The sequence below is a fragment of the Rhineura floridana genome, chromosome 5, assembly GCF_030035675.1.
Source record: "Rhineura floridana isolate rRhiFlo1 chromosome 5, rRhiFlo1.hap2, whole genome shotgun sequence".
In the NCBI taxonomy this organism is placed as follows: Eukaryota; Metazoa; Chordata; class Lepidosauria; order Squamata; family Rhineuridae; genus Rhineura; species Rhineura floridana.
Genome location: NC_084484.1, coordinates 132568898 through 132595213, shown reverse-complemented (window position 1 = coordinate 132595213; position 26316 = coordinate 132568898). Strand labels below are relative to the sequence as shown.

General features: G+C 43.6%; 1 protein-coding gene across 4 annotated transcripts in view; it reads left to right on the top strand.

Annotated features, from left to right (window-relative positions):
• NECTIN3 (nectin cell adhesion molecule 3) overlaps positions 1–26316 on the top strand; it is a 111353-nt gene that overhangs the window by 40108 nt on the left and 44929 nt on the right. For all 4 annotated transcript variants that reach the window (XM_061628099.1, XM_061628097.1, XM_061628098.1 and 1 more), the window contains exon 4: positions 6881–7177. In XM_061628099.1, the coding sequence (XP_061484083.1) occupies positions 6881–7177 (297 nt within the window). The remainder of the gene's footprint in view (positions 1–6880; positions 7178–26316) is intronic.

Here is a 26316-nt window from a genome sequence, read left to right as displayed (position 1 = left end):
TCCTGCAGCCCATCAATCTTTTTGGAAAGATATTGTCTAAATACATTTGTATGTGCTTCTATCTGGTTTCCATTAATACATTGACTTAACATATTTCAGAATTTTCAAATCCTCTCCCTAGTTACCCTTCAAGGATAGTCAGTTAATCTAATTTCATAGTAATATTAATAAATCATTTACTCATGTGATTATTTCTTAACATCTTTGTCAATATTAAACTTTAAGGCCCGTTTCTTAAACCTGTATCTGTTCTGAAACTAATACTGTGATCTTAAATTCATCTTTCTTAGACTTCCATCATCACTCAGTATTTATCAATAACTCCTTTATCCCTCAAAATGTTCAAATTAACTTGTATTTAAAACAAAAAGAGAAGAGAAACTGTAGTTCACTGTTAACAAGTTAAGGAACAGTGTGATGAGTAGAGTACTCTTTCTCTAAGACTGCTGTGGGTTGCTTTTTGCTCCTAAATGCATACAGGAGGTGAGAAGGAAGAAGGTATGCAAGTTGCCTCCATGGAAGCTTGCAAGTAAATCATTCTAAGAGAAACTTTATCTGTTTTGCCTTTTTTTTTTTTTTTTTTTTTTTTCAATAATTTTTATTCAGATTTTCATAAAACATACAAGACGAAATCATAAAACATTCAAAGACAAAAAACAAAATCAAAAATAGTTAAACAAAAAGAAAAAAAGAAAAAAAAAACAAAAATAAAAAATAAAGAGTAAAATATTGACTTCCCATTTGTCAAAGATCAAATCAGTTATAAGTCTATAATATATAACAATCCTGTCTCTTAAGTCATATTATAAAATCACTTTCCTCCAGTAGTTATCTTACTTAATCATCAAATCTCATAAACATTACTTTATTCTTTCCACAAAAAGTCAAAGAGAGGTTTCAATTCTTTAAGAAATATATCTATCAATTTTTTTTTCCAGATAAGCATATCGATTAATCCATCTCATTACTAATTATGATAATCTTATTGTCATAACCATAGTCAAAATAAACATTTCAATTAATCCATCACATCAGAATCTGTTAGGTTCAGTAATTTCAGTAGCCATTGTTCTATTATCCCTATTAGTTCCATTTTCCATCTTCCATCTTCAGTAGTCTTGTTAAGTCCAGTAATTTCAGTATCCAATCTTCCATTATCAGTATTCCATAATAATCTTGCTGTCAAAGCCATAGTCATATAGTAAGAGTCTGATGGGAATTACCTCTATCCCAAATATTTTCTTGCCATCCATTCTGAATAGGTTGCTGAAATACTGCTGTAAAATCATATCTCTGTTCTTTTTTTCAAAATACACTGGGTCATCTCTTGAAAGTTTTTCCATTGTCACATGGCTGCAGTTAATTCCATAGATTTTCTCTATATTGGGCTCCATCACATCATTCCAGTCCAGAAGATTATCCATGCCATTGATAACTTTATCTCTAGAATCTTCATTAATTTCTTCAGAGATAACATTGAGTTCCAAACAATAGATTTTATTTCTAAAGTCCATAGACTCCAAATCTTGTTCCTGTTCCACGTTTGTTCCAATCTCCGGGATCTCCTCTCTCACAGGGACCCCTGTTCCAGTCTCCAGGGTCTCCTCTCTCACAGGGACCCCTGTTCCAGTCTCCAGGGTCTCCTCTCTCACAAGGACCCCTATGTCTTTAATCTCCTGTGTCTCCAAACAATAGATTTTGTTTCTAAAGTCCATAGACTCCAAATCTTTTTCCTGTTCCACATTTGTTCCAATCTCCAGGGTCACCTCTCTCACAGGGACCCCTATATCTTTAATCTCCTGCTTCATTTTACTCAATTCAATTTTCAGCTCCTTACAACCCTGTCGCAGGTTTTGTTTCGTTATCTCAATCTCATCCATTATTTTCTGAAACATAGTTATTTCCAAATTCTCAGCCACTTTCTTAATTGCCATTTTAAAAGAAAAATATAGGAAAACCACTTCTTATTTCAGCAACAATTGGGTTAATACTCCAAACTTGGTGACATCACAGTATAAACAGAGCAGACAGCCTTATCTCTCCATGCTTAAGTAAACAAAATGCAGTTCCCAGGATCGAAACAATTAATGGCGGTCGTCAGGAAACAGATTCGTCAAAATAAAATAGACCAAAAAGAGAGTAGTCTCAGACAATATAATATTCTTCAAAATAAAAATCTGGAATAGAAATCCCTCTTCTGTGTATATCTTTAGAATGCAAATCCAGGACAGCTTTTTGCAACAAAAACAGAGATAAGCTATTAATTAGTGAGTAGCAGAGAGAAGTTATGGCTCCCCAGTGAGATGTCAAAAACCGATCAATCTGGCAAATCTCTTTTAAACAGCAACAATTTAAGTCAAGTAAAAGAAAAATATAGAAAGAAGGGTGCTTGCCTGTTAGTGCGTTCTCTCTTAGAAGATAAGATGAACGTTCGCTTTATCAGATAGAGCTTGTTGTTGAAAATCCGTCCCACCTTCGTCGGCTGGACCTCGTCCCATAAATTAATGAGATCTGGTCGTCCCAACAAAAATAGGCTTTGAGGTTAATCTCTTCGTTTCTCCCTACCCGGGAGAAGTTTAATCAGTCAAAAAAAAAAAAAATCTGACTGATATATCTGAATAAGCTTCTTTTGAGGCAGGAGCCCGTCTCAAAAGCAGGCACAGGCTAAGTCACCCTTCCCGGAAGTCTCGCCTTTTTTTTTTTTTTTTTTTTAAAGTGCTTTATCTCCTGTACTGGGGACAGGAAGGGGCTGCCTCTGAGGGGGACGGAAGCAGGGCTGTTGGCTAATGGTATTTAGCTCCAGGAAAAGCCATTAGTTGTTCACTGAAACTCAGTAATTTTCATGTGGTCCGCAGAAAACTGTTTGAAAACCCCTGCCATATAGGATTGAGCTGCATATGACAGGCATTGTCATCTGAATATGGCAATCATTTTGTTATCAGATATCAGGTAATGTAAATAAAGGTTTGGGGTTTTATTAGGATGACTGAGAAAACAGCAATTATTCAGAGCCCCCACTGCAATGCTCTCAAAGATACAGGATAATTTGTCAAGCAGTGTGCTTTAGACTGAGAGTTTGATTGTTTAATATACATTTACTCTGTGTGTCTGTGTGTGTTTAGAGGATTTTGGTGGTTTCTGCCACTTCAGGAGAATTCATATTTTAACTTTTTTCTGCAACCATAAATATTAGGAACTCAAATATAATCTTGACAGTACTGATTCACAGGAAGCCAAGTTTTATCATACGGGGTGGGTAACTCCGTGTGCATTAGCCTGATCCACCTCCACTGATCTTGGTGGCAATAGAAAGAAAAACGGTCAGCACCGTGCTGGGGAGGGGGCAGAGCCCACTGCCCTTTTGGGGGTACAAAACATCCCATCCCTGGATTCAGAATAAGAATGTGCAAATTGCCTCTGCTGAATTTCTTCCAGTTCCCCCTTCTCCATTGCACCACATCTCTGCACCCTCAGGAAAATCTTTTCAGTGAGCAATTGTGGGGTGGTGGTGGTGATAGTGGTGAGGAGACTTACTGAGCAAACTGCTTCCTCTCAGGATTAAAACCATTATGTTTAAACAAGTATATTTTGAAAGTGTATACTCCACCCTTCCAATGCATCTGTATCACTCAGGGTGGTTTACAACAAATAAAACAATTCTATTAAAGAAACAGAACATCATAAAAATGAAAACAGGGTTGGCAGACAGACTTTCTAAAATGAGGTCCAACACACAAAAATAAAGTGCTTGCTAGGACAGGAAAAGTTTAACCAGTTGGCAGCAAACAATAGGGATGGGGGTCAAACAGATCTCATCCAGTAAGATACTCCACAATCGACATGGCTACGGAGAAGGCCTTCTCTCTCACCTCAACCAATTGTGCCTTTGCCACTGACAGGCCAAGGAGAAGGGCCCCTCTAAAAGATTTTAGGAAGTGGGTAGGCTGGTATGTGAGGAAATGATCTCTCCGTCTTGGTCCCACACCATTTATCACTTTATAAAGGTGAAACCACCAACACGTTGAATTATGTCAGGAAACAAGTTGGCAACCAGTTCAGCTGTTGGGCGAACACACACTAACCACTTTGCTGCTTTCTAGGCCAGCTTAAATTTCTGAAGACTCTTCAAAGGTAGTTCAGTGTAGAGCATATTGCAATCACATTGCATGCAAGTAGGGCATTTGTTACTGTAGACAAGCCTTGTCTACTCAGGAATGGCCACTACTGTTTGGGCATCCAGATGCAAAACTGGATTCAAGAGTACCCTCAAATTGCAAATCTACTTTTCAGTGTGGAAGGGGGTACTATGCCAAAGCAGGCTGAGTCTTGTCTGGATTAAGCCCTCATCCAGCCCGTTACCAATTCAGGGCATCAACAATATTTCTAGTATCTAATGAAAAGGAGAGAGAGGGCTGCATGCTATCTGCATATTATTATTTATTAAATTTATATCCCATCCTTCCCCCCAGTAGGAGCCCAGGGTGGCAAACAAAAACACTAAAACACTCTAAAACATCATAAAAACAGACTTTAAACTATATTAAAACAAAACATCTTTAAAAACATCTTTTTTATACAGCTTAAAAAACATCTTAAAAAGCAATTCCAACACAGATGCAGACTGGGATAAGGTCTCTACTTAAAAGGCTTGTTGAAACTGGAAGGTCTTCAATAAGTGCTGAAAAGATAACAGAGATGGTACCTGTCTAATATTTAAAGTGAGGGAATTCCAAAGGGTCTGCTTCCTATGTTGTGCAGAATGGACCTCCTAATAAGATGATATCTGCAGGAGGTCCTCACCTGCAAAGCATGTGATCGCCTGGGTATATAAAGGATATGATGTTCTTTCGGGTCTGTTGGTCCCAAGCTGTATAGGGTTTTGTATACCAAAACCAGAACCTTGAACTTGGCCTGGTAGCTAATGGGCAGCCAGTGCAAGCTGGGTGACATGTTGGCGATGCCCTGCCCCAGTGAGCAGTCATGCTGCTGCATTTTGCACCAGCTGCAGCTTCCAGACCAACCTCAAGGGCTTCCCCACATAGAGTGCATTACACTAATCCAACTTGGAGGTTACCAGTGCATGGACAACTGTGGTCAGGCTATCCTGGTCCAGAAACAGCTATAGCTGTCTTACCAGCCAATGCTGGTAAAAGGCACTCCTAGCCATTGAGGTCACCTGGGCCTCTAGCAACAAAGATGAATCCAGGAGCACCCCCAGACTATGGACCTGCTCTTTCAGAGGGAGTAAAGCCCCATCCAAAGCAGGCAACTGACCAATTATTTGAACTTGGGAACCACCAACCCACAGTGCCTCCATCTTGCTAGGATTCAGACTAAGTTTATTGGTCCTCATCCAGCCCACCATGGAGTCCAGACACCGGTCCAGGGCTTGCGCGGCCTCTCCCAGTTCAGATGTTATAGGAAAAAAGCTGGGTATCATCAATGTACAGCTGACACCTTGTCCCAAATCTTCTGATGACCCTCCCAAGAGCTTCGTATAGATGTTAAATAGCATGGGGGACAAGATGGTACCTTGCGGCACCTCAGAGCACAACTACCAGGGGGCCGAAAGACAATCACCCAATGGTATTCTCTGAAAACGACCCTGGAGGTAGGATAGGAACCACTGTAAAACAGTGCCTCCAATACCCATCTCACCAAGTCGGCTCAGAAGGATACCATGGTCAATAGTATCAAAAGCTGCCGAGAGATCAAGTAAGAATAACAGGGTCACACTCCCCCTGTCATTCTACCAGTAAAGGTCATCCATCAGGGTGACCCAGGTCGATTCAGTCCCATAATGAGGCCTGAACCCAGGTTAGAATGGGTCATGATGCATTCTAAGACTGTGTACCACTGTGTAAGACTGTTGCTGCTCTAGGCTCCTATTGAGAGGAAAGGTGGGATATAAATCTAATAAATAACCAAATAAATAAAATAAAATAATGTGTTTCATCCAAGAGTACTTGCAATTGCTGTGCCACAACCCTCTCAATCATCTTCCCTAAAAAGGGAATATTTGCGACTGGGCGGTAGTTGTGGCAAACCAGTGGGTCCAAGGTGGGCTTCTTCAGGACCGGTCAGATCACTGCCTCTTTCAGGGTAGTGATCCATATTGATGGAAATGTATTCCAAATCTCCAGATAATCTCTTCCAGCAGTTCCACATAGGTATTAAAATAGCATGGGGGACCAAATAGAGCACTGTGGTACGCTATTTGCCAGTGGCCAAGGTACTGAATAAGACTTCACCAGTTGTTTGTTATGAATGAGCTATGGAGCTAACAGCTCTGTGCATCTTGACTTGGGCAATAGATTTAATTACTTTTGTGAGCAATCAGTTTGTCTTTATTAATGTCAACATTTATCTTGAAATATTCTCAGGAAGATACAGTATATTCTTACTTTTTTATAAACATGACATTTATGCAACTCAAGGTGACTGTTCTGTCTTATTTGGGAACTACTATTAACACAGTTAAATTGGAATTCTGTATCTAATTATTTGGCAGAAAGCCCCATTGAACTATACAGGACTTATTTCTGGGTAGACATGTGTAGGTTTGCACTGTTCACCTGCTAGATATTTACTGGCTGAGTAATTATTCAGATAGACAGTAATGGACTACACATTGTCCTACTCAATTCATTTTTTATGTCTAAGAAAATTATTACAGTAAATGAACTAGAACACCTATTGTTTCAAATAAAAGTTGAAATAAAAGAGAACTTCAAATACTTGTAAAGGTAAGCTTCATATTTCCATAAATTGTTAAACTAAGTCAAAGGCATTTTTCCCTAGGCTCGAATCCCTTCGAGAAAGTTTATTTAGGAAGATTATTGATATAATAATTAACAATATTTATATATTTTTCCTATAGTTGAACCAATTATGAGCCTCGCAAAGGGACCAAATGCTTTAATTGATGGTGCCAATCAAACAGTTGCAGCCATTTGCACAGCAGCCACTGGAAAACCAGCTGCAGTGATTGTCTGGGAAGGTAGTCTTGGTGAAATGGAATCCACTTCAACTTCATATCCAAATGAAACTGTGACAGTGGAGAGTAAATACAAGCTGGTCCCCACCAGATTTGCTAGAGGAAGGCATATAACTTGTGTTGTGAAACATCCAGCTTTGGGAAAAGAGAAAAGAATGGTGTATGTGCTTGACATTCAATGTAAGTAGTCGCTGTATGCTCTGCGTCCTCACCACTTTGCCCTCCTAAAACATTTCAAATTGTAAATAGTACAAAGTGCTCCTTGTATAAAATATTTTTACTTTTTCAATACCTTCAAATTGCTCTGAATATCCTTTGAAAGCATAGCTAGGGTTTTGGTTATATGAAAGTATAGTTTGTGAAATCTAATGTTCTGAGGTGGTGTTAAGGTGTTGCCAGCTATCTTTTTTTGAGTGTAGGTGCAAAAATAACATGTTAACATGCTTTGTTTTCCTAGATATGTTTCAGAATGACCATGAAATTGTACACACAATGATATTTGGGATGTTCCAACAAATGGAACAGAACACATAACTGGTGATTTTTAAAATGATGAGATTTGTCCTGATATCTATTTAATAATTAGGGCACATGAAATGTGCCCAGAATGCTGTGCAGGAGAAGAGACACATGGCACCATCAGCTCTCTGCATTGGAATGAAATGTTTGAATGTAAAGCAGGTGGACAAGCAAAGACACAAATTATCCTTTATAATATATAACATGCTTGTTTATTTTAGTTATTTATTAAATTTGTATCCTGTCTTTCTCCCCCCTCCCCCGGAGCCCTGAGCAGCAAACAGCAAAAAGTTAAAATCAAATAAAATCAGAAAATCAAATAAGAATATATTTTAAATAATTAAAAACACCTAGAACTTCTCAAAACATTTCAAAGCAATCCCCTACTCTAATAGTTACTAAGGTCATAGTTGCCAGGGCTAGTCTCTCAGCCATCAAATGCCTGGATAAACAGGAATATTTTTAAATTTGTACTGAAAATCATTAATGAGACAGGCACACCTCACCAGGGAGGGCATTACACACAGAGGAAACTCCCACTGAGAAGGCCCTGTCACAGGTTGAGGCCAACTGGGCATTAGCCAGAGGTAACAGCACCACCAACAAAGTCTCTCCTGCTGATTGTAGCATCCAAGATAGTTGATACTGGCATTCACTTCTTTAGGTATTTGGGTCCCAAACCATTAGTGTTTTGTATGCTAATACCAACTGGCAGCAAGTGCAGAGCTTTCAGAATTGGTGGCATTGCCCTGTCGGGCTGCCGTGCTCACCAGCCTAGCAAATGCTGCACTAGCTTCAGCCTTCTGACCTTTTTCAAGGGCAGCCCCCCATAGAGTGCATTACAGTGGTTCAAGCAGGAGGTCACTAGAGTATGGGCAGCTGAGGCCAAGCTATCCTAGCCCAGGAGCAGCTGTGGTGGCAAGCCAGCCTAAGCTGAGCATAAACACTCATAGCCACAGAAGCCATTTGAAACTCCAGTGACAAGTTGGAATCCAGGAATGCTCCCAGACTACAAGCCTGTTGTTCAAGGAAACAGTAACCTCTCCCATGACAGGTTGTGTACCTATTTCCGGACACTGGAACCACCCACCCACAGCACCTCCATTTTGCCAAGATTCAGCTTACTAGCCCCCACCAAACCCTTCACTGCTTCCAAAAACAGATCTAGTAACTTCAGATTATCCTGATCCAGATGGAATGGAGAGTTGCTGTTGTTTTGTGCCTTCAAGTTGATTATGACTTATGGAGACCCTGTGAATCAGCAACCTCCAATAGGATCTGTTATAAACGACCCTGTTCAGATCTTGTAAGTGTAGGTCTATAGCTTCCTTTATGGAATCAATCCACCTCTTGTTTGGTCTTCCTCTTTTTCTACTCCCTTCTGTTTTTTCCAACCTTATTGTCTTTTCTGATGAATCATGTGTTCTCATGATATGTCCATAGTATGATAACCTCATTTCATCATTTTAACTTCCAGTGATAGTTCTGGTTTAATTTGTTGTAACACCCAATTATTTGTCATTTTTGTGGTCCATGGTATCTGCAAAGCTCTCTAACACCACATTGCAGATTAGTTGATTTTTATCTTACCCACTTTTTTCAATGTCCAACTTTCACATCCATACATAGAGATCGGGAATACCATGGTCTGAATGATCCTGACTTTGGTGTTCAGTGATACATCTTTGCATTTGAGGACCTTTTCTAGTTCTCTCATAGCTGCCCTCGCCAGCCCTAGCCTCCTTCTGATTTCTTGACTAGGTCTCCATTTTGGTTAATGACTGTGCCGAGGTATTGATAATCCTTGACAAGTTCAATGTCCTCATTGTCAACTTTAAAGTTACACCAATCTGTTGTCATTACTTTAGTCGTCTTGATGTTTAGTTGTAGTCCAGCTTTTGTGCTTTCCTCTTCACTTTCGACAGCGTTCATTTAAAATCATTACTGGTTTCTGCTAGTAGTATGGTATTGTCTGCATATTAATATTTCTCCCTCCAATTTTCACACCTTCATCTTGGTCCAATCCCATTTTCCATATGAGTCCGGTCCTCACAGCGGGTATTAGCTCCACCTATCGTGCGAAGGCAAGAATGTTTTTGAAGTCAAGACTAGGGGCGTCAGGCCCCTCCCACTCTCCAGTTCATTCTTGCCTTCGTATTGAACAAGTTTGTAATTCTTGACAGCGTAGCTTTAGATAAGTTTTTCTGTATTTTTGTGACGGAGTGGGAGGTTTGTGTGTCTAGTCTGTACCTTCCCTTCCCTCTGTTCTGTCTCAACTGTTTTGTTTCCTCATGTTTGTTCCTTTACTGGGGATTTTTGTTTTTTCCCCAGCAAATTGCCTAACGGCTCTCAGGGAGACCGCGACTGCGGCTCCCTTTGTTTTTTCCCCAGCAAATTGCGATTGCGGCTTCCTGGCCCGCTCCGCGGCATTTTTTCCTGACTTCTTTGGCTTACCTACATAAGGAGCCTGTCCATACGGCTTCCTTTTGCCTCCTGAAGCTCAGTGACGTTACGGGAGACCGCGGCTGCGGTTCTCCCCCCCTATAGAAGGAGCCTGTACACTCGGCTTCCCTTTGCCTCCTGAAGCTCACTGACGTTACGGGAGACCGCGGCTGCGGTTCTCCCCCCCTCAGCAAGCCACCTAGAATTAACTGAGAGCTTGCGGCTGCTGCTCTCAGTACTGCTGCCACTTTACTTTTTTCACGGCAGCTCCAGAGCCTGCGGCTGCGGCTCTTTTTCACCCCTTTGGTTGGGCTGTTCCGTCATCCAGGCTTTTGAGATTGCCACGACTGCCCTCGGAACTGGTGGCTGCAGCTCATTTTCCTAAGAGTCGCCATTGCTCCTTTATCGCCCCCAGTTTTTCTGATTGGCTTATTTTCCCGCCCTTTTTGCGGACGCCATTTTGTTTGACTCTCCCTTCCCATTTGTTATTGTCTAGTCAGTTACAGTGCCAAGGGGGGGGGGCTTTCTATTGTCGGGGCCCTAGTTGGCCGAGCCAAGCCTCTTCATCAGCCCTCACAGTACGATCTATCGACTCCAATACTGCTGCTGGCTCCTACAACGTTATCAACTGCACTATCATAAACGTATACAGGCTGTTGATTCTCCACCAAGCCGCCTGAACTGTGCATTCTGCCCCTACATGGCAGTGTACAAGACTATTGATACATACAAGGCTGTGAATACTATACAAGCGGCTTGACTTTTACCCCACATAAGAGCTGTCTGAACAGTTAACTCTGTACATTCTGTCCCATCGTGGCAGTGTACTTAGACATCTGCCAGTGCATTCTGCCCCAGTCGTGTGCCGTGTACTGAGCCTGTTCCAAGCCTGTTCATAGTGTACATTCTGCCCCATGGTGGCAGTGTACCTAGCCATCTGCCAGTGCATTCTGCCCCAGTCGTGTGCCGTGTACTGAGCTTTTTCGGGTCTGTGCATTCTGCCCCAGTCGTGTGCCGTGTACAGCTACCCTAATATCTATATGATGGCAGAACAGCCAGAGACAACCCAGGCGCCCATGCCAAAACATCATACAGAGACAAGCCAGGCGACCAAGCCTAAACCACCTAAGGCGGTCAAACATAAGCATGCGAAAGCGGTTGCCAAAACAAAGCACCTTTCCAGCTACAGCACTGCCAAACGGCCACGCTATGTCTCTGTTCAGGCTCCTCAGGGGTCAACCCCTGCACAGCTAACTACCCTTTTTCAGTCCCCTGCTGCTTCCTCTGATGAGGAGGACTTTCCGGGCTTTCCTGAGCAGCCAACGGTCATCCAACCTGGGGCTTACTCGTCTACACTACCTGTGGGGCCGTCCACATTTCCGGGACTGCAGCTGTCCCAGGAGTTTATCTCACAACTCCAAGGCATGTTCTCGTTTTTTGCTCAGAGACAGCCACCGCCTCAAGTTCCTGCTATCCCTCAACACAGCCGGGACCAATTTGTACACAGTGAGGCAAACCCATCAGGTTCTCCTGACCCGTTTGATGTTGCCAGGGGCAGGTTCGTTGATGACGCCTTTGGTGAGGAGGAGTCCGCATTCGCGCTGCAAGACGAAGGAGATGAATGGAGTGACCATTCTGAGCATGAGCAGGACACATCCTATCGCCTCTTCGACGCCTCAGACTACCAGCCTCTGGCGCGCAGAGTGTTGAACACTCTTGGCCTTCAATCCACTCCGACTGCTTCTTCCACTCCCATCTTAAAACGGGCCAGGGTTTTGAAATCCCCCACCCCAGCTGAACACTACCTTCCCATGCCAGACCCCATCGCCAAACTGGCCAAAGACGAATGGGCTCACCCTCTACAAGCACGCCGATTTAATAACATTGCGGACAGACTTTATGCTTTGGCCCCGGACTTTGCTACCAAACTGGCCGTCCCTGGCATAGACGAGCCTATTTCTAGCTTAGTTTCCAGATCTCTCTTGCCAAGGAAAGGAGAATCTCATTTAAAGGATGCTACTGAGCGGAGACTGGACTTTGCACTATGCAAAACTCATGAGGCCACTGCCTTTTCTATGCGTGCATCAACCTCAGCCTCTATCTTCGCCAGGGCAGCGATGATGTGGTTGGATGACCTCATCGAGGATCCCAATCCAGATCCTGCTTCAATGCGCAGATCGCTTATAAAATTGCGCAAAACAGCCGCCTTCGTGGCCGATGCCACCTTGGACGCGAATCAACTAGCAGCACATGCAATGGCGTCTCAAGTCGTGGCCCGACGGACCCTCTGGCTTCATCACTGGCAGGCTGACTCTACTGCCAGAGTCAATCTATCACGGGCACCTTATGCCGGAGCTCTACTTTTCGGCGAGGAAGCACTAAAGGCAGTGCTTGTTGACCCTAAGGACACTCAAAAGCCTGTCTTGGCCACCGTCAAAAACATGGAGCGCAGACCTTTCAGGCGTTTTGCTTCATACCGCACGTCTCAGCCCTTCCGAGGAATGCGGCCTGGGCGACGAGGCCGCGAGTTCCCTACATATGATTTCCACTCCTCCAGAGGAGGCTGGAATAGACGCTTCCAGGGTAGAGGTCAGTACCAGGGCCGCAGAGGATCTTCAACGTCCTCATTCAGGGGACGGTCTCGCCAGCGCAGATAGTTCTAAGGCAATACCAGTTGGGGGCAGACTGCTTCTGTTTGGCGGACAGTGGCTATGCCTGACTCAGGTCTCCTGGATCAGAGATCTGTTTAGTTATGGATATTCAATTGAGTTTTGGGCAATACCCCCAGACAAGTTTCATCCCTCCCCTTGTCCCAGGGCACCAGACAGGCACTGCATCATGCAGACAGCTATACAGCACCTCTTGGACATAGCGGCGATAGAGCCAGTCCCCACTGCAGAGAGGTCGGAAGGGGTCTACTCCCTCCTATTTGCTGTGCCGAAACGAGATTTATCATGGAGGGCAGTATTAGACCTCAAGTTTGTTAACCGTTTTGTAACATATCGCAGGTTCAAAATGGAATCCCTCCACTCCATTACAGAAAGTCTGCAAGAAGGAGACTTTCTGGCTTCCATCGACCTAAAGGAAGCGTATCTCCATTTGCCCATTTGCATAGCCCACAGAAAGTTCCTTCGGTTTGCCTTTGGCCACCAGCACTTTCAATACAGAGCGATGCCGTTCGGCCTCTCCTCTGCTCCAAGAGTATTTACCAAAGTGCTACTCATGTTAGTGGCTTATCTCCGGATTCAGGGGGTCCATCTCTACCCATATCTGGATGACCTTTTAATACGGGCAAGTTCGGAGCAGCTGGCTCATCGTCATGTAACGCTCACTCTCAATGTCTTGCAGGCCCACAGTTGGCTAGTCAACTTCGACAAAAGCCATCTACAACCAATGCAACGTCTACAGCATCTAGGTGCAATGTTGGACACCCTACAAGCGACGGTGTTCCTATCATCAGATCGCATAACCGCTATCACAGACATCGCAAGATCTCTGATGCACAAAACCTTCGCAGACGTCATGCTTCTAGCCAGGGCGCTCGGAATGCTCATCTCTACTATCCATATTGTGCCATGGGCTCGAGCTCATACCACCTCCAGTGGGCCTTGCTACCGTTCCAACACGACATTGCCAGCTCAAACCATCGAGCAATCCCCTTAAACTCAGCTCTCCGCCTTTCATTCCGCTGGTGGACGAGGGTCCAACATCTTTCCAAGGGCACTCCTTTCAGAGACCCCCGCAGGACTGTTGTCACCACAGATGCCAGTCTCATCGGCTGGGAAGCCCACTGCAACTCCCAGTATGTTCAGGGGATCTGGTCCACGGCAGAGCAGACTCAGAGCATCAATTGGCTGGAGCTAAAGGCTGTCCACTTGGCTCTACTTCATTTTCAGTCTCTGTTCCCTTTGGCCCATGTCCTCATTCGAACGGACAACACATGTGTAAAATCACATTTGAACAGACGGGGGCACCAGGTCCTGTTCTCTGCAGGACCTAGCTTTCCTCATCTTCGGCTGGGCAGAACAACATCTGCAATCCCTGAAAGCAGAACATCTCAGAGGGATCTGGAATGTGACTGCAGACTGGCTCAGCAGACAACAGGTCTTTCTGGGAGAATGGAAACTTCATCCAACCATTTTCCATCATCTCCAGTGTCGGTTCGGCAACTTTTCAATCGACCTGTTTGCTTCCAGTCGCAATTGCCAGCTTCCCAGGTATTTTGCCCGATACCTAGACACAACAGCGGAAGCAGTGGATGCTCTGTCAATACCGTGGCCAGACGGTCTTTTGTACGCCTTCCCTCCAATACCATTGTTAGCCAAAACCTTGAGGAAGGCGCGGAGCGAGAGGGCACAACTGGTTCTGATAGCACCATATTGGCCACGTCGACCGTGGTTTTCGGATCTTCTTGCAATGTCAGTGACGGATCCTTGGACACTTCCGGTCAGGCCAGATCTTCTATCCCAGGGCCCAGTTTGGCATCAGGACCCCACTTGGCTCAGTCTAACAGCGTGGCTTTTGAACGGGGACATTTGAGGTCGGCTGGCCTGTCTGACGCTGTGATTGATATTATTTTGGCCTCGAGAAGACCATCTACCAATCGTATTTATCAACATACTTGGGTGGCTTTTTCCAAGTGGTGCCAGTCCCACCATCACGATCCATCCCAGGCCACCATGCAGCAGGTGCTACAATATCTCCATAGCGGCTTTATGGTGGGACTCAGACCCAACACATTACGTCGACATGCCTCGACTTTGTCGTCTATTTTATCAGTGGTGCGACTATTGCCTCACATCTGTTCATCAAATGCTTTCTGAGGGGAGTCACCCTACAATCTCCAGCTGTTGCCCATCGTTTTCCCTCATGGAGTCTGTCGAAGGTTCTGCAGGCTTTGCAACGCCCTCCGTTTGAACCCATCAGGACCGTGCCTCTACGTATGCTGTCCTTCAAGGTCTTGTTCCTGATCGCAATCACATCTGCCAGACGAGTTTCGGAGTTGGGCGCATTGTCTTCTGCTCGCCATCTCTGCGTCTTCCATAAGGACTCTGTTGTACTGAAGACTGATCCTTCCTTCCGTCCCAAGGTTGACTCAGTTTTCCATTGCAACCAGGACATTGTTTTGCCTTTTGCCCGAATCCTACCCATCCTCTCGAAAAGGCTTGGCATTCGTTAGATATCCGGAGGGCTCTCAAGACCTACCTGTCTAGGACCCAGGATATACGACGAACTGAGTCTCTATTTGTATCCTTTAATCCACGTTCTATGGGGCATAAAGTAGCTAATTCCACCTTATCCCGCTGGTTGCGGGCATGTATTGCCTTAGCTTATGAGTCACTTAAGCTTCCAGTACCAGCTACCATAACTGCTCATTCAACCAGGTCAGCGGCTACTACGGCTGCATTTTCTACCAACGCTCCTGTAGCTGATATCTGCGGCTGCAATTTGGTCTACCCCACACTCGTTTATAAGGCATTATAAAATAGATCGTTATGCCTCTGCTGACGCTTCTTTTGGCAGACGAGTGTTGCAACAGGTTCTTAATGACGACTAGCATGTGGGTGGTCCCTCCCTATTATGGGCTGCTCTGGTACATCCTGCTGTGAGGACCGGACTCATATGGAAAATGAACCATTGGTCTCACCTGAAGGGTGATTTTCATATGAGTACGGTCCTCACGACCCTCCCAGTTGGAGGATGTATAGATATCTTACTAAGCTGTTATATATTACTGTTACGCTGTTGTATTTAAAGTTACTAGTGAAGTCAAGACTTCTAGTTCTGTTATATCGCTATGTTAGAGTCATGTTATTATGCATGTTATTTTCCTGCTGGCAGGCCTGTTGGCCCTGTTCTTCTATTTTTAGATTTCTCTCTATAGACTCGCTGCGAATGAACTGGAGAGTGGGAGGGGCCTGACGCCCCTAGTCTTGACTTCAAAAACATTCTTGCCTTCGCACGATAGGTGGAGCTAATACCCGCTGTGAGAACCGTACTCATATGAAAATCACCCTTCAGGTGAGACCAACGGTCCATTTTCCATATGGTATGTTCTGCATATAGATTAAATAAATAGGGCGATAAAATACAGTCCTGTCTCACACCTTTCCTATTGGGAACCAATCGGTTTCTTCATATTCTGTCCTTACAGTAGCCTCTTGTCCAGAGTAAAGGTTGTGCATCAGGACAATCAGATGTTGTGGCACCCCCATTCCTTTTAAAGCATTCCATAGTTTTTCATGATCTACATAATCAAAGTCTTTGCTGTAATCTATATTTTATTTATTCATTATTTATTTTATATCGCACCCTTCCTCCTAGCAGGAACCCAGGGCGGCACACAAAAGCACTAAAAACACTTTAAAACGTCATAAAAACAGATTTTAAAATACATTAAAACAAAACAACTTTTTAAAAAGTTGTATGAAGCACATGGTGATTTTCTTCTGAAATTCCTTGTGAAGTTCCATTATCCAACGTTTGTTTGCAATATGATCTCTGGTACCTCTTCCTTTTCTAAATCCAGCTTGGACATCTGGCATTTCTCGCTCTGTATATGGTAAGAGCCTTTGTTGTAGAATCTTGAACATTACTTGCATGGGATATTAAGGCAATGATTACTGCATTCCTTGGGATCCCCTTCTTTTTGGAATTGGTATATTGAACTCTTCCAGTCTGAGCCATTTTTTAGTTTTCCATATTTGTGGACAAATTTTTGTCAAGATTTGGACAGATTCAGTCTCAGTAACTTGTAGCAATTCTATTGGTATGCCATCTGTTCCTGGTGATTTGTTTCTTCCAAGTATTTTAAGAACAACTTTTACCTCGCATTCTAAAATTTCTGGTTCTTCATCATACGGTTCCTCTGTAAATGAATCTATCATGCTTGATCTCTTTCATAGAATTCTTCGGTGTATTGCTTCCATCTTTTTATTTCATCTTGGTCAGTCAGTGTATTCCCCTGTTGATTATTCGACATCCCTACTCTTGGTTTAAATTTCCCTTTCATTTCTCTAATCTTTTGGAACAGGGCTCTTGTTCTACTTTTTTTTGTTGTCCTCTTCTATTTCTATACAATAACTGTTGTAATCGTTCTCTTTGTCCCTACATACTAGTTGCTGTATTACTGCATTTAGGGTTCTGACCGTGTTTCTATCGTCTTTTGCTTTCTTTCTCTCTTTAACCATTTTAAGAGTTTCTGCAGTCATTTCTCTCATTTTAACTAGAGGTGTTGTCTTTTTGCATTCTTCCCTGATAATGTCTCTGACTTCATAGTTCTTCTGGTTCTCTGCCAACTAAGTTTAAACCCTCAAATCTGTTCCTTTTTTTCAGCTTTATATTTTTCTGGGATGTTATTTAAATTGTATTTAGGCATTATGATTGCTTTGTTGGTCTTCTTTAGCTTTACTCTGATTTTCGATCTTTAGTCATCCATTCATTTCTTTCTCTCTTTTTAACGAGAGGTATTCTTCCCTGATAATGTCTCTGACTTCACTCCATAGTTCTTCTGGTTCTCTATCAACTGTGTTTAAAGCCTCAAATCTGTTCTTTATTTGATCTTTATACTTGTCTGGAATGTTACTTAAATTGTATTTTGGCATTATGATTGGTTTGTTGTTCTTCTTTAGCTTTATTCTGATTTTCAATATTACTAGTTCATGATCTGTACCACAGTCTGCTCCTGGTCTTGTTTTCGCAGAAATATGGAACTTCTCCATCTTCTGCTACCAATTATATAATCTACTTGATTCCTATATTGATTATTTGGTGATGTCCACATGTACAGTCGTCTTTTTGGTTGCTCAAAAAATGTGTTTGCAAGAAACAAATTAATGGCTTCACAGAATTCAGTAAGTCTTTCTCCTGCTTCATTTCTATCTCCTAAGCCCCATTTTCCCACAGTTCCTAGTTCTTCTCTTTTCCGTACTTTTGCATTCCAGTCCCCCATGATTATCAGAACACCTTTTGCTCTGTAATCAATTTATTCCTGTACTTCTGCATAAAATCTCTCTTAATTCCTCTTCTTCTGTGTTTGCAACTGGAGAGTAGACTTGGATGATGGATATGTTAATAGGTTTCCCATTTGTGTTATAGCTCCTAATTGCTTTTGCTACATCACTTCTCACTATTAAAGCAATCCCATTTCTTCTTAATTTCTCATTTCCTGCATAAAATATTTTTAGTTGCCTGATTGAAAATGTCCCATTCCCATACATTTTAATTCACTTACGCCAAGTATTGTAATGTTAATGCGTTCCATTTCTTGCTTGACAATTTCTAACTTTCCCTGGTTCATGCTTCTCACATTCCATGTTGCTATTGTGCACTTCGTACAGCTCCAGACTCTCCTTTTGCATCTGTGCGCATCAGCCTGTGGGCTCCATTTGGCTTTAATCCAATGGTTTCATTAGTTATACTTGTCAGTTGTTCTTCCCCAATAGCTCGGTGAGTGCCATCTGACCTTGGGGTCTCATCTTCCAGCACTATCTCGTGTTGCATGTTGGATACTGTGTTCATAGGGTTTTCGTGGTAAGAGGTATTGAAGTGGTTTACCATTGCCTTTCTCTGAATTTGGATGCATCTTAGTCTGGTGTCTCAGCTTTGAGCATTCTGTCTTCGGTGTCCCTGCTAGGAGTCTAGCCTCTTGGTCTAGACTCCTGACGGCATTGCTCTCAGCTTCTTCGACACTCTCAAACCCCCTCACCACGTTAAGGTGTGCATCCTAGAGGAGGTGGAGTGAGAGAGCTGTGTGTTACCAGCATACTGATGGCACCATTCTCCAAATCCCTGGATGACCCAACCATTTTGTATAAATGTTAAATGGCATATGAGATAGAGTGGACTCTTGTGGAATCCTGTAGCTGAAAAACCACAGGGCCAAACAACATTCTCCTAGAACTGTTTTCTGATGACGATCCTACAGATAAGCACGGAAGCACGGTAATAGAGTGCCTCCAACTTCTTTTCCTCTGTGTCGTTCCAGAAGGACACCATGGTCAATGGTGTAAAAAGCTGCTGAGAGATTGAGGAGAACCAGCATGGTCATACTCCCTCATCTTTCTCCCAATAGAAGTAATCAATCGGAGCAACCAAGGCTATTTTAATGCTGAAATCAGGCCTGAATTGAAAGTGAAATGGGTACCTGTAGCTGGCTGGCCAGCACCCTCTCCATCACCTTGCCCAAAAAGGGAATTTTAGACACTGGATGTTAGTTTTCTAAAACTTCTGGATCCAGGGAGGACCTCTTCAAGAGGCATTAACCCATAATGAGGCATTAACCACTCTCTGGACCCATTCAGTTAGTTCCCTCCAACTAGATTTTATCAGCTATGATGGGTAGGGATCAAGAGAGCACATATTCTGCCTCACCGCCATAAGTGTGTTGTCCACATCATCAGACTGCAACAACTGAAACTGATCCCACAGCTTGAAAGTCAGTGGTGTTCCCAGGACCTCCAGCGGAGTTACACTAATTGTGACATCAAGTTCGGCATGGATCCGAGCAAGTTCACATCTTTCACAGCAGGCTATTAAATTATAAATTTTTAGTGATGAGGCATTGGTGAGCACCTGCCGATATACCTTCTAAACACCTCTGTTGGGTGATTCACTAGAAAACAGTAGAGGCCAAGAGATATTCACCTGTGCTCTAGTTGTCATCTGGCCCTCTTCATCACCCAGAGCTCCTCAGAAAATGAAGGGGCTTCCCGGTCACTCCAAAGCCTAAGAGAGCATTTTAGAGTAATTGTGCCCACGGCTCTTGCTATCTCATCATTCCACAATGAAACTAGGGCTTCAGTCAGAGTGCCAGTCATGCTGCCTAAAAAATAGGATTCAGAAATCTCTCTGATTCCATCAGTCTCTAGGGGTGGACAAACTAGACTGATCCCCCACCCCTGCAGGAGGGGCTAGTCACAGCCAAGCCAAACCAAACCTCACCAGGGAGCAATCTATCCATTACAATGGGGTGGTAATCACACACACAACACACACCCCAACTGCCGGTTCCTTTCCAGTCCTTTCTGTTGCAAAAAACAGATCAAGGGTATGGCCTGCAATATGTGTTAGTTACATGATGTACTGAGACATTCCATGGTTGTTATGGCAGCCATGAAGTCCTCAGCTGGGCTAGGTAAGGTGGAATAGATATGGATGTTAAAATCCCTCAGGACTATTGTCTTGGGATTCTTCAACATCAAAGCAGATACCAACTCTGCCTGGGAGGTTTTTGGGAAGCAGGGTAGACAGTACACCAAGATTCCTGTTCTGTCTTTGCCACCCAGCACCAAGTACAAATCCTCACATCCAGCTTCCCACAGGGCATTTTAAAGGAAGTTTTACTGAGTGTCCATTTTTCATTCAAATGGCATGTGCGTGGAAGCCCTCTACCATGTACAAGCCCTATTTGGATTGAAGTGAAAATGCTTCATGCTTAAAAACAACAGAAAACAGGAAATAAATATAGCCTTGCAAATGTAATGTACCCCTATGTTCTACTGTTTCTATTCAATTTCACTAAAATTTCATACCTCTAGTCAGTGTTTCGGTGCTTCCAATCTGAACATGTGTTCTTGGTTCATTGATTAAGCAACTGGGTTAATCTGGATTACCCAACTGGATTAACCGCTGGGTATCCAAAAGCTAGGACTGGATGTCCATTTGGACACACAACTATTTCTTTAAAAATGCCTTCGCCTCCAGGTGGACTGGCCTTCTGGTGAGAATGATAGAACTTCTATTGGATGACTTCCATACCCCCTCCCCATCCCTCCAACCTTGACTGGTGCTGCACAGAATACCCTGGGGGGGGCAAAGATGGGTAAGGTCAGGACCCCCAGCTCATACATCATGGATGAAAGTTCTTTTATTATGGACTGACCTGGCATTAAGTAGCAGCAGCACCAGATGGCATGTCAGCATAGCTACCCAAGTCTCTGTTGCGGGGTGGCTGAGCAGGCATGGCAAACATCAAGTGTCTGCCACCTCCCTCCTAGGATGATGTTGTGCATCCCTCCATTCCATAACTCCCCCTCCCCAAGACCCTGCAATACGAGCTCCCTGAACCTCTTTCACCTGCTCACTCTGACCTAGGCACATGATACTTTAGTTGCTGGTTTTTGTTCGTTTGCTTCCTGTGTTTAGTTTTCTCTACCCCAAGGCAACTGCTCAATCCCATCGTAGGAGAGTTCAAGATCTTCCCATCTCCCCAATTTTGAGTAGTGTGGGGAACATAGTAGTAGTGTCCCACTTTGCAGTTCACAGAGCAGGTGTGTGAGAAGTGCCAAGGGGGTCAGCATTCTCAACAAATGAAGGGGTAAAAAGAGGCTTCTGACCAAAACTACTCTGTTCATAGGGTTTTCGTGGTAAGAGATATTCAGATGTGGCTTACAATTGCCTTCCTCTGAGTTTGGCTGCATCTTAGTCTGGTGTCTCAGCTTTGACCATTCCACCTTGGGTGACCCTGCTAGGAGTCAAGCCTCTTAGTCTAGATTCCTGAGGGCATTGCTCTCAGCTTCTTCAACAGTCGCAAACCCCCTTACCATGTTAAGGTGTGCATCCTAGAGGAGGACTACAGCTGAACGTCAAGAAAGCTAAAGTAATGACAACAGAATATTTATGTAACTTTAAAGTTGACAATGGGAACATTGAACTTGTCAAGGATTATCAGTACCTTGACACAGTCATTAACCAAAATGGAGACAATAGTCAAGAAATTAGAAGAAGGCTAGGACTGGGGAGGACAGCTATGAGAGAACCAGAAAAGGTCCTCAAATGCAAAGATGATAATAATAAAAAAAATAAAACTTTATTTTTACCCCACCCTTTTCCAATAGGATTCAGAGCGGCTTACAACTAAAAACAACATCGTTAAAACATACAGAATATATTATTAAAAAAGAATTAAACTATCAGGGAGAGTTTAAAAACTACAAAATATAGGTTAAAACAGCAAACAATTTAAAATAATAAAACCATATAATATGATCACCAAGCCTATAAGACATTAATCCTGGTCGTTCTCTGTCCCAAATGCCCGCTGAAATAAAACAGTCTTTACTTGTTGCCGAAAAGACGGCAAGGAGGGAGCTGATCGTACCTCACTCGGGAGGGAGTTCCATAACCTAGGGGCGACCACCGAAAAGGCCCTATCTCGTGTCCGCGTCAAATATGCTTGCGAAGGTGTAGGGAGCACAAGAAGGGCCTCACCTAAAGATCTCAAGTCCCGGGCTGGTTCATGTAGGGAGATACATGATGTATCAATAAACACTTAAGTCAGGATCATTCAGACCATGGTATTCCCAATCTCTATGCATGGATGTGAAAGTTGGACAGTGAAAAAAGTGGGTAAGATAAAAATCAACTCATCTGCAATGTGGTGTTAGAGGAGAGCTTTGCAGATATCATGGAGAGTAGAAAAAGAAGACCAAACAAGAGATGGATTGATCCATAAAGGAAGCCACAGACCTGAACTTACAAGATCTGAACAAGATGGTTTATAACAAATGCTCTTGGAGGTCACTGATTCATAGGGTCTCCATAAGTGGTAATCAACTTGAAGGCACATAACAGCCACCACCACCAAAACTACTAGGATGTTTTAGGAGATTTGCCTAACTCTGTCAGTAACTGTTACCAAATGTTAGTTGAATCATTTTGTCATAGAGTTGTCCACTGAAGTCTCTGGTATTGCACATTACAGAAGCCATCTTGATAAAGGAGAGAAAGCTTTAGATGGAATTTTGCAGTCAAAAAGCGAATGGGGGAACCTTTTAAAGCAGCATTTTTCAAGCTTTTTTAAACTCATGCTGGCTTTTAGCTAACATAAAAATCCCATACAGTCCTTCAAACCTGGCTTCTGTAATAATGCTGAACTACTGAGCACCTGTGATGACGTGCAGATCACATATAAGCTGAGTACTATCTTCTCACCTATCAAGCATCACATTTCTTATTTTTATATTTAATATTGTTAAATTTTTAACTTATTGTACATATTTTTGGATACACACACATCCTCAGATCATTTTATGCCCTGCTGGCTGAGAAACACTCCTTTAAAGGATAGGTGAGGAGAAATGATATTACCTTATAGGACATAAGAAATGTAAAAGGGGAGGGGAATATTGAACAGTTTTATATTGGAATTTGGCTAATAGTGATTATGTCACTATTCAGTACCCCAACAATGAGCATTAGATCAATATGTTGGAAGCAAACAACAAAGTAAACCCAGTTTTTTTAAAAAAATAGCCTGTTTATCCTGGACAGATGATAGTTGGTACAAGAAGACTATTATTTGGGGGGGGGTCTGTTGGTAATATACTTGTAGAAGCTGCATAATTAAAAGTCCCATTAACTCTTTGGGTTGTTATTTGCATGTAACTTATTAAATAATTTGACGTGATTTTAAAATAAATTTGGACCTTCGCTATAGGTGACTTTCTGAAATATTGAAAGTGCAATAATCAACAAAAAAAACTATGATTTGCTGTTAGAAGTAAAAGCCATAATCTGAAAAGAAAAGGTTCTTAACTCTAGGCTTTACAAATTGGTTGGCGTCAGTTAATAAATGAAAAATTTGATCTACCAACTTGACCTGGACGATGGCTATAGTACCGGTAGTGTAGATCTCACTCAAGCCAGCTGAGCACTGTTTAGAGCGCATAATCACACCTACCATGTGGCAAATGAGGCATCGAGGAAGTCCTACTTCAAGACTTCTATCGTGTACTCCAATAATCACCCAGCAGAGCTTTTCAGGTTTAGCCATAGTCTGGTCTCACCCACTGGTGGGGAAGGGCTTCTGGAGGCAACGGAGGTCTGCTGTGACTGTTTGGCCCATCATTTTAAGGATAAAGTTGCTCAACTCTGCAGAGATACTACTGTTATGATTACAGTTCCAGCTGAAGTGTCCAATGCTATATCTTCTCTGACTCTGGGATCAGTTTCAGTTGATGAGACTTGATGATGTGGACATAGTGCTTGAAGGGATGTGTCCAACTGTATGCCCTCTCAATCCCTGCCCATCACGACTGAAATCGAGCTGAGGGGGGTTGATTGGTTGAGACCAAGGAGTGGTGAATGCCTGCTTGCATGAGAGGGTGGGTACCTACTGCCTTAAAGGGGCAGTGGTGTAGCCACTACTGAAAAAGCCAGACCTGGACAGAATAAATTATAACTATCAACTAGTTGCAAATACTTCCTTTCTGGAGAAGGTGATTGAGAAGATTTTGGAGGAATAACTGCAAACGTTCCTGGATGAGACTGATTATGTGGATCCATGCTAATCTGAGTTCAGGTCCCCGAGTTTGGGACCAAATCATACTTGGTTGCCCTGATGAATGGCCTTTATAGAGAGAAGGATAGGGGGATGCAACCCTACTCCTTTTGCCCAATCTCTTAGCAGCTTTTGATACCATTGAACATGGTATCCTTCTGAATCGACTCTGCAGGATAAGTATCTGTGGCACTGTGTTCAGTGGCTCTGCTGCTACTTTCAGAGTCATGTCCAGTGAGTAGTGTTGAGAGAGTGCTCTTTGGCCCCCTGGTGTTTACGCTGTGGTGTGTCTCAGGTCACTATTTTGTCCCCAAAGCTATTCAACGTATATATGAAGCCATTGGGAGTGTGGGACAAGTTGTCATCAGAATGCTGAAGACACCTCACTCTTTCTCCATTACATCTGAGTCAGGAGAGACTGTGCAAGCCCTGGACCGATGCCTGGATGCAACGTTCATAAACAGAGCTTGAATACTGGAAAGATGGAGGCCTTGTGGGTGGGTAGTTCCCTTCTCTGGGAGATCAAGTCAGTTGTTCGTTCTGGATGGGGTTGCACTCCCTCTGAAGAAGGTACACAGTCTAGGGGTACTCTTTGGTCCATCTGTGTCACTAGTGGCCCAAGTGGCCTCTGTGATTTTTACCAGCTCCAATCATTCCTGGACTGTGACAGCCTGACTGCAGTGGGTGCATGGATTGGTAATCTCCAGACTTGATTACTATAACATTTTATGTGGGGCTACCCTTGTATTGTGTCTGGAGGATTAACTAGTGCAGAATGCAGCGGCCAGACTGCTCACAGGAGCAGATTACTAACAACATATAACATCACTACTGAGAGAACTGCACAGGGACTGAGCCTTTAGTAATGATTCAGCAGGAAGCATCTCTTCATCCTTCCAGATGTCCTGTCTATATTGTTTAGAAAGAACCTATATCTTAGGAGACAGATCCTAGGAGAAGGAAGCCCACAGAAAGCTAGTTTTCAACACCACCCTAGCAGGAAAGCTTCAGGGGACACTGTAAACAAGGCTAAATTCCAGTCGGAGAGAAGGGGGAAAAGGAAACTCCACCGACACATACAGGGAGAGAGTCAGCTCAGTCCTTGCTAAAAAGGGCAGCTTCAGCCTTCCTGAAACACAACCACAAGCTCTGTTTCCCTAGGTTAAAGAAAGGTCAGGCTGTTCTAGGTGGGAAAACAACAAACACAAAAGACTTGCCTGGAAGGCGCAGCCCCTTGCTGAGATTAAAAGCAGCCAAAAGCTTCAACAGCCCCGCCCCTCGCTCAGGAAGGAAGGAAGCCTGAGAGAATACTAAAGAGTTAAGCCCCAGCTGATAGCCATCAGCCTCAAGTAACACATCATTGGCTGGCAGCAGTAGCTGGGAGGAACCAGCCACACATATAAAGTCAGAGCACCCTAGCGAGGGAGCCTGCTCCACGAGCTAGAGGGAGCCCCAGCTGACGAAGCGTCAAGGCGAGTTAAGCAGCAGAGCGAGTTCGGCAGCAGGGCGAGGAGGCCAGGGCCCCCCACTCTGCCCGTCTGTTCCCTGACCTCAACTAAACCGCAGTCTCCAACCCACTGACGTAATAAACCTTAAACAAAATTATGCAGGTAAGAAGCCAGCAGGGGTGTGGGGGCTTTCCAGTGTTTTGCACCGCCTGCAGCATGTACGACTATCTGCCTGTTGGACAGAAGTCGTGGGTGTGCTCTCGGTGCAATGAGCTCCTGGCTCTCCGGGAACGACTTCATTTCCTTGAGGCCAAGGTGGCGGACCTGGAAAAGCTGAGAGAGGCAGAGAGGTGTGTGGAGGAGGCCTTCAGGGACGTTATAGCTGTGTCCCACTCCAACGATGATAGCTCTCCTGCTATCATGGAGAACGATGGTCTCGGGGAAGGAGAGCATCCAGCTGAGGAAGAGGGAAACGATCCCTTAGAAGGGACCCATTCCTTGGGGGATGAGCAGCTATCCTCTCGTGCCGAGGATATATCTCCAGGGGGTGGAGGGATCCTTGTAGTGGGTGATTCAATCATTAGGAACATAGACAGTGGGGTGTGTGATGGGCGTGTAGACCGCAAGGT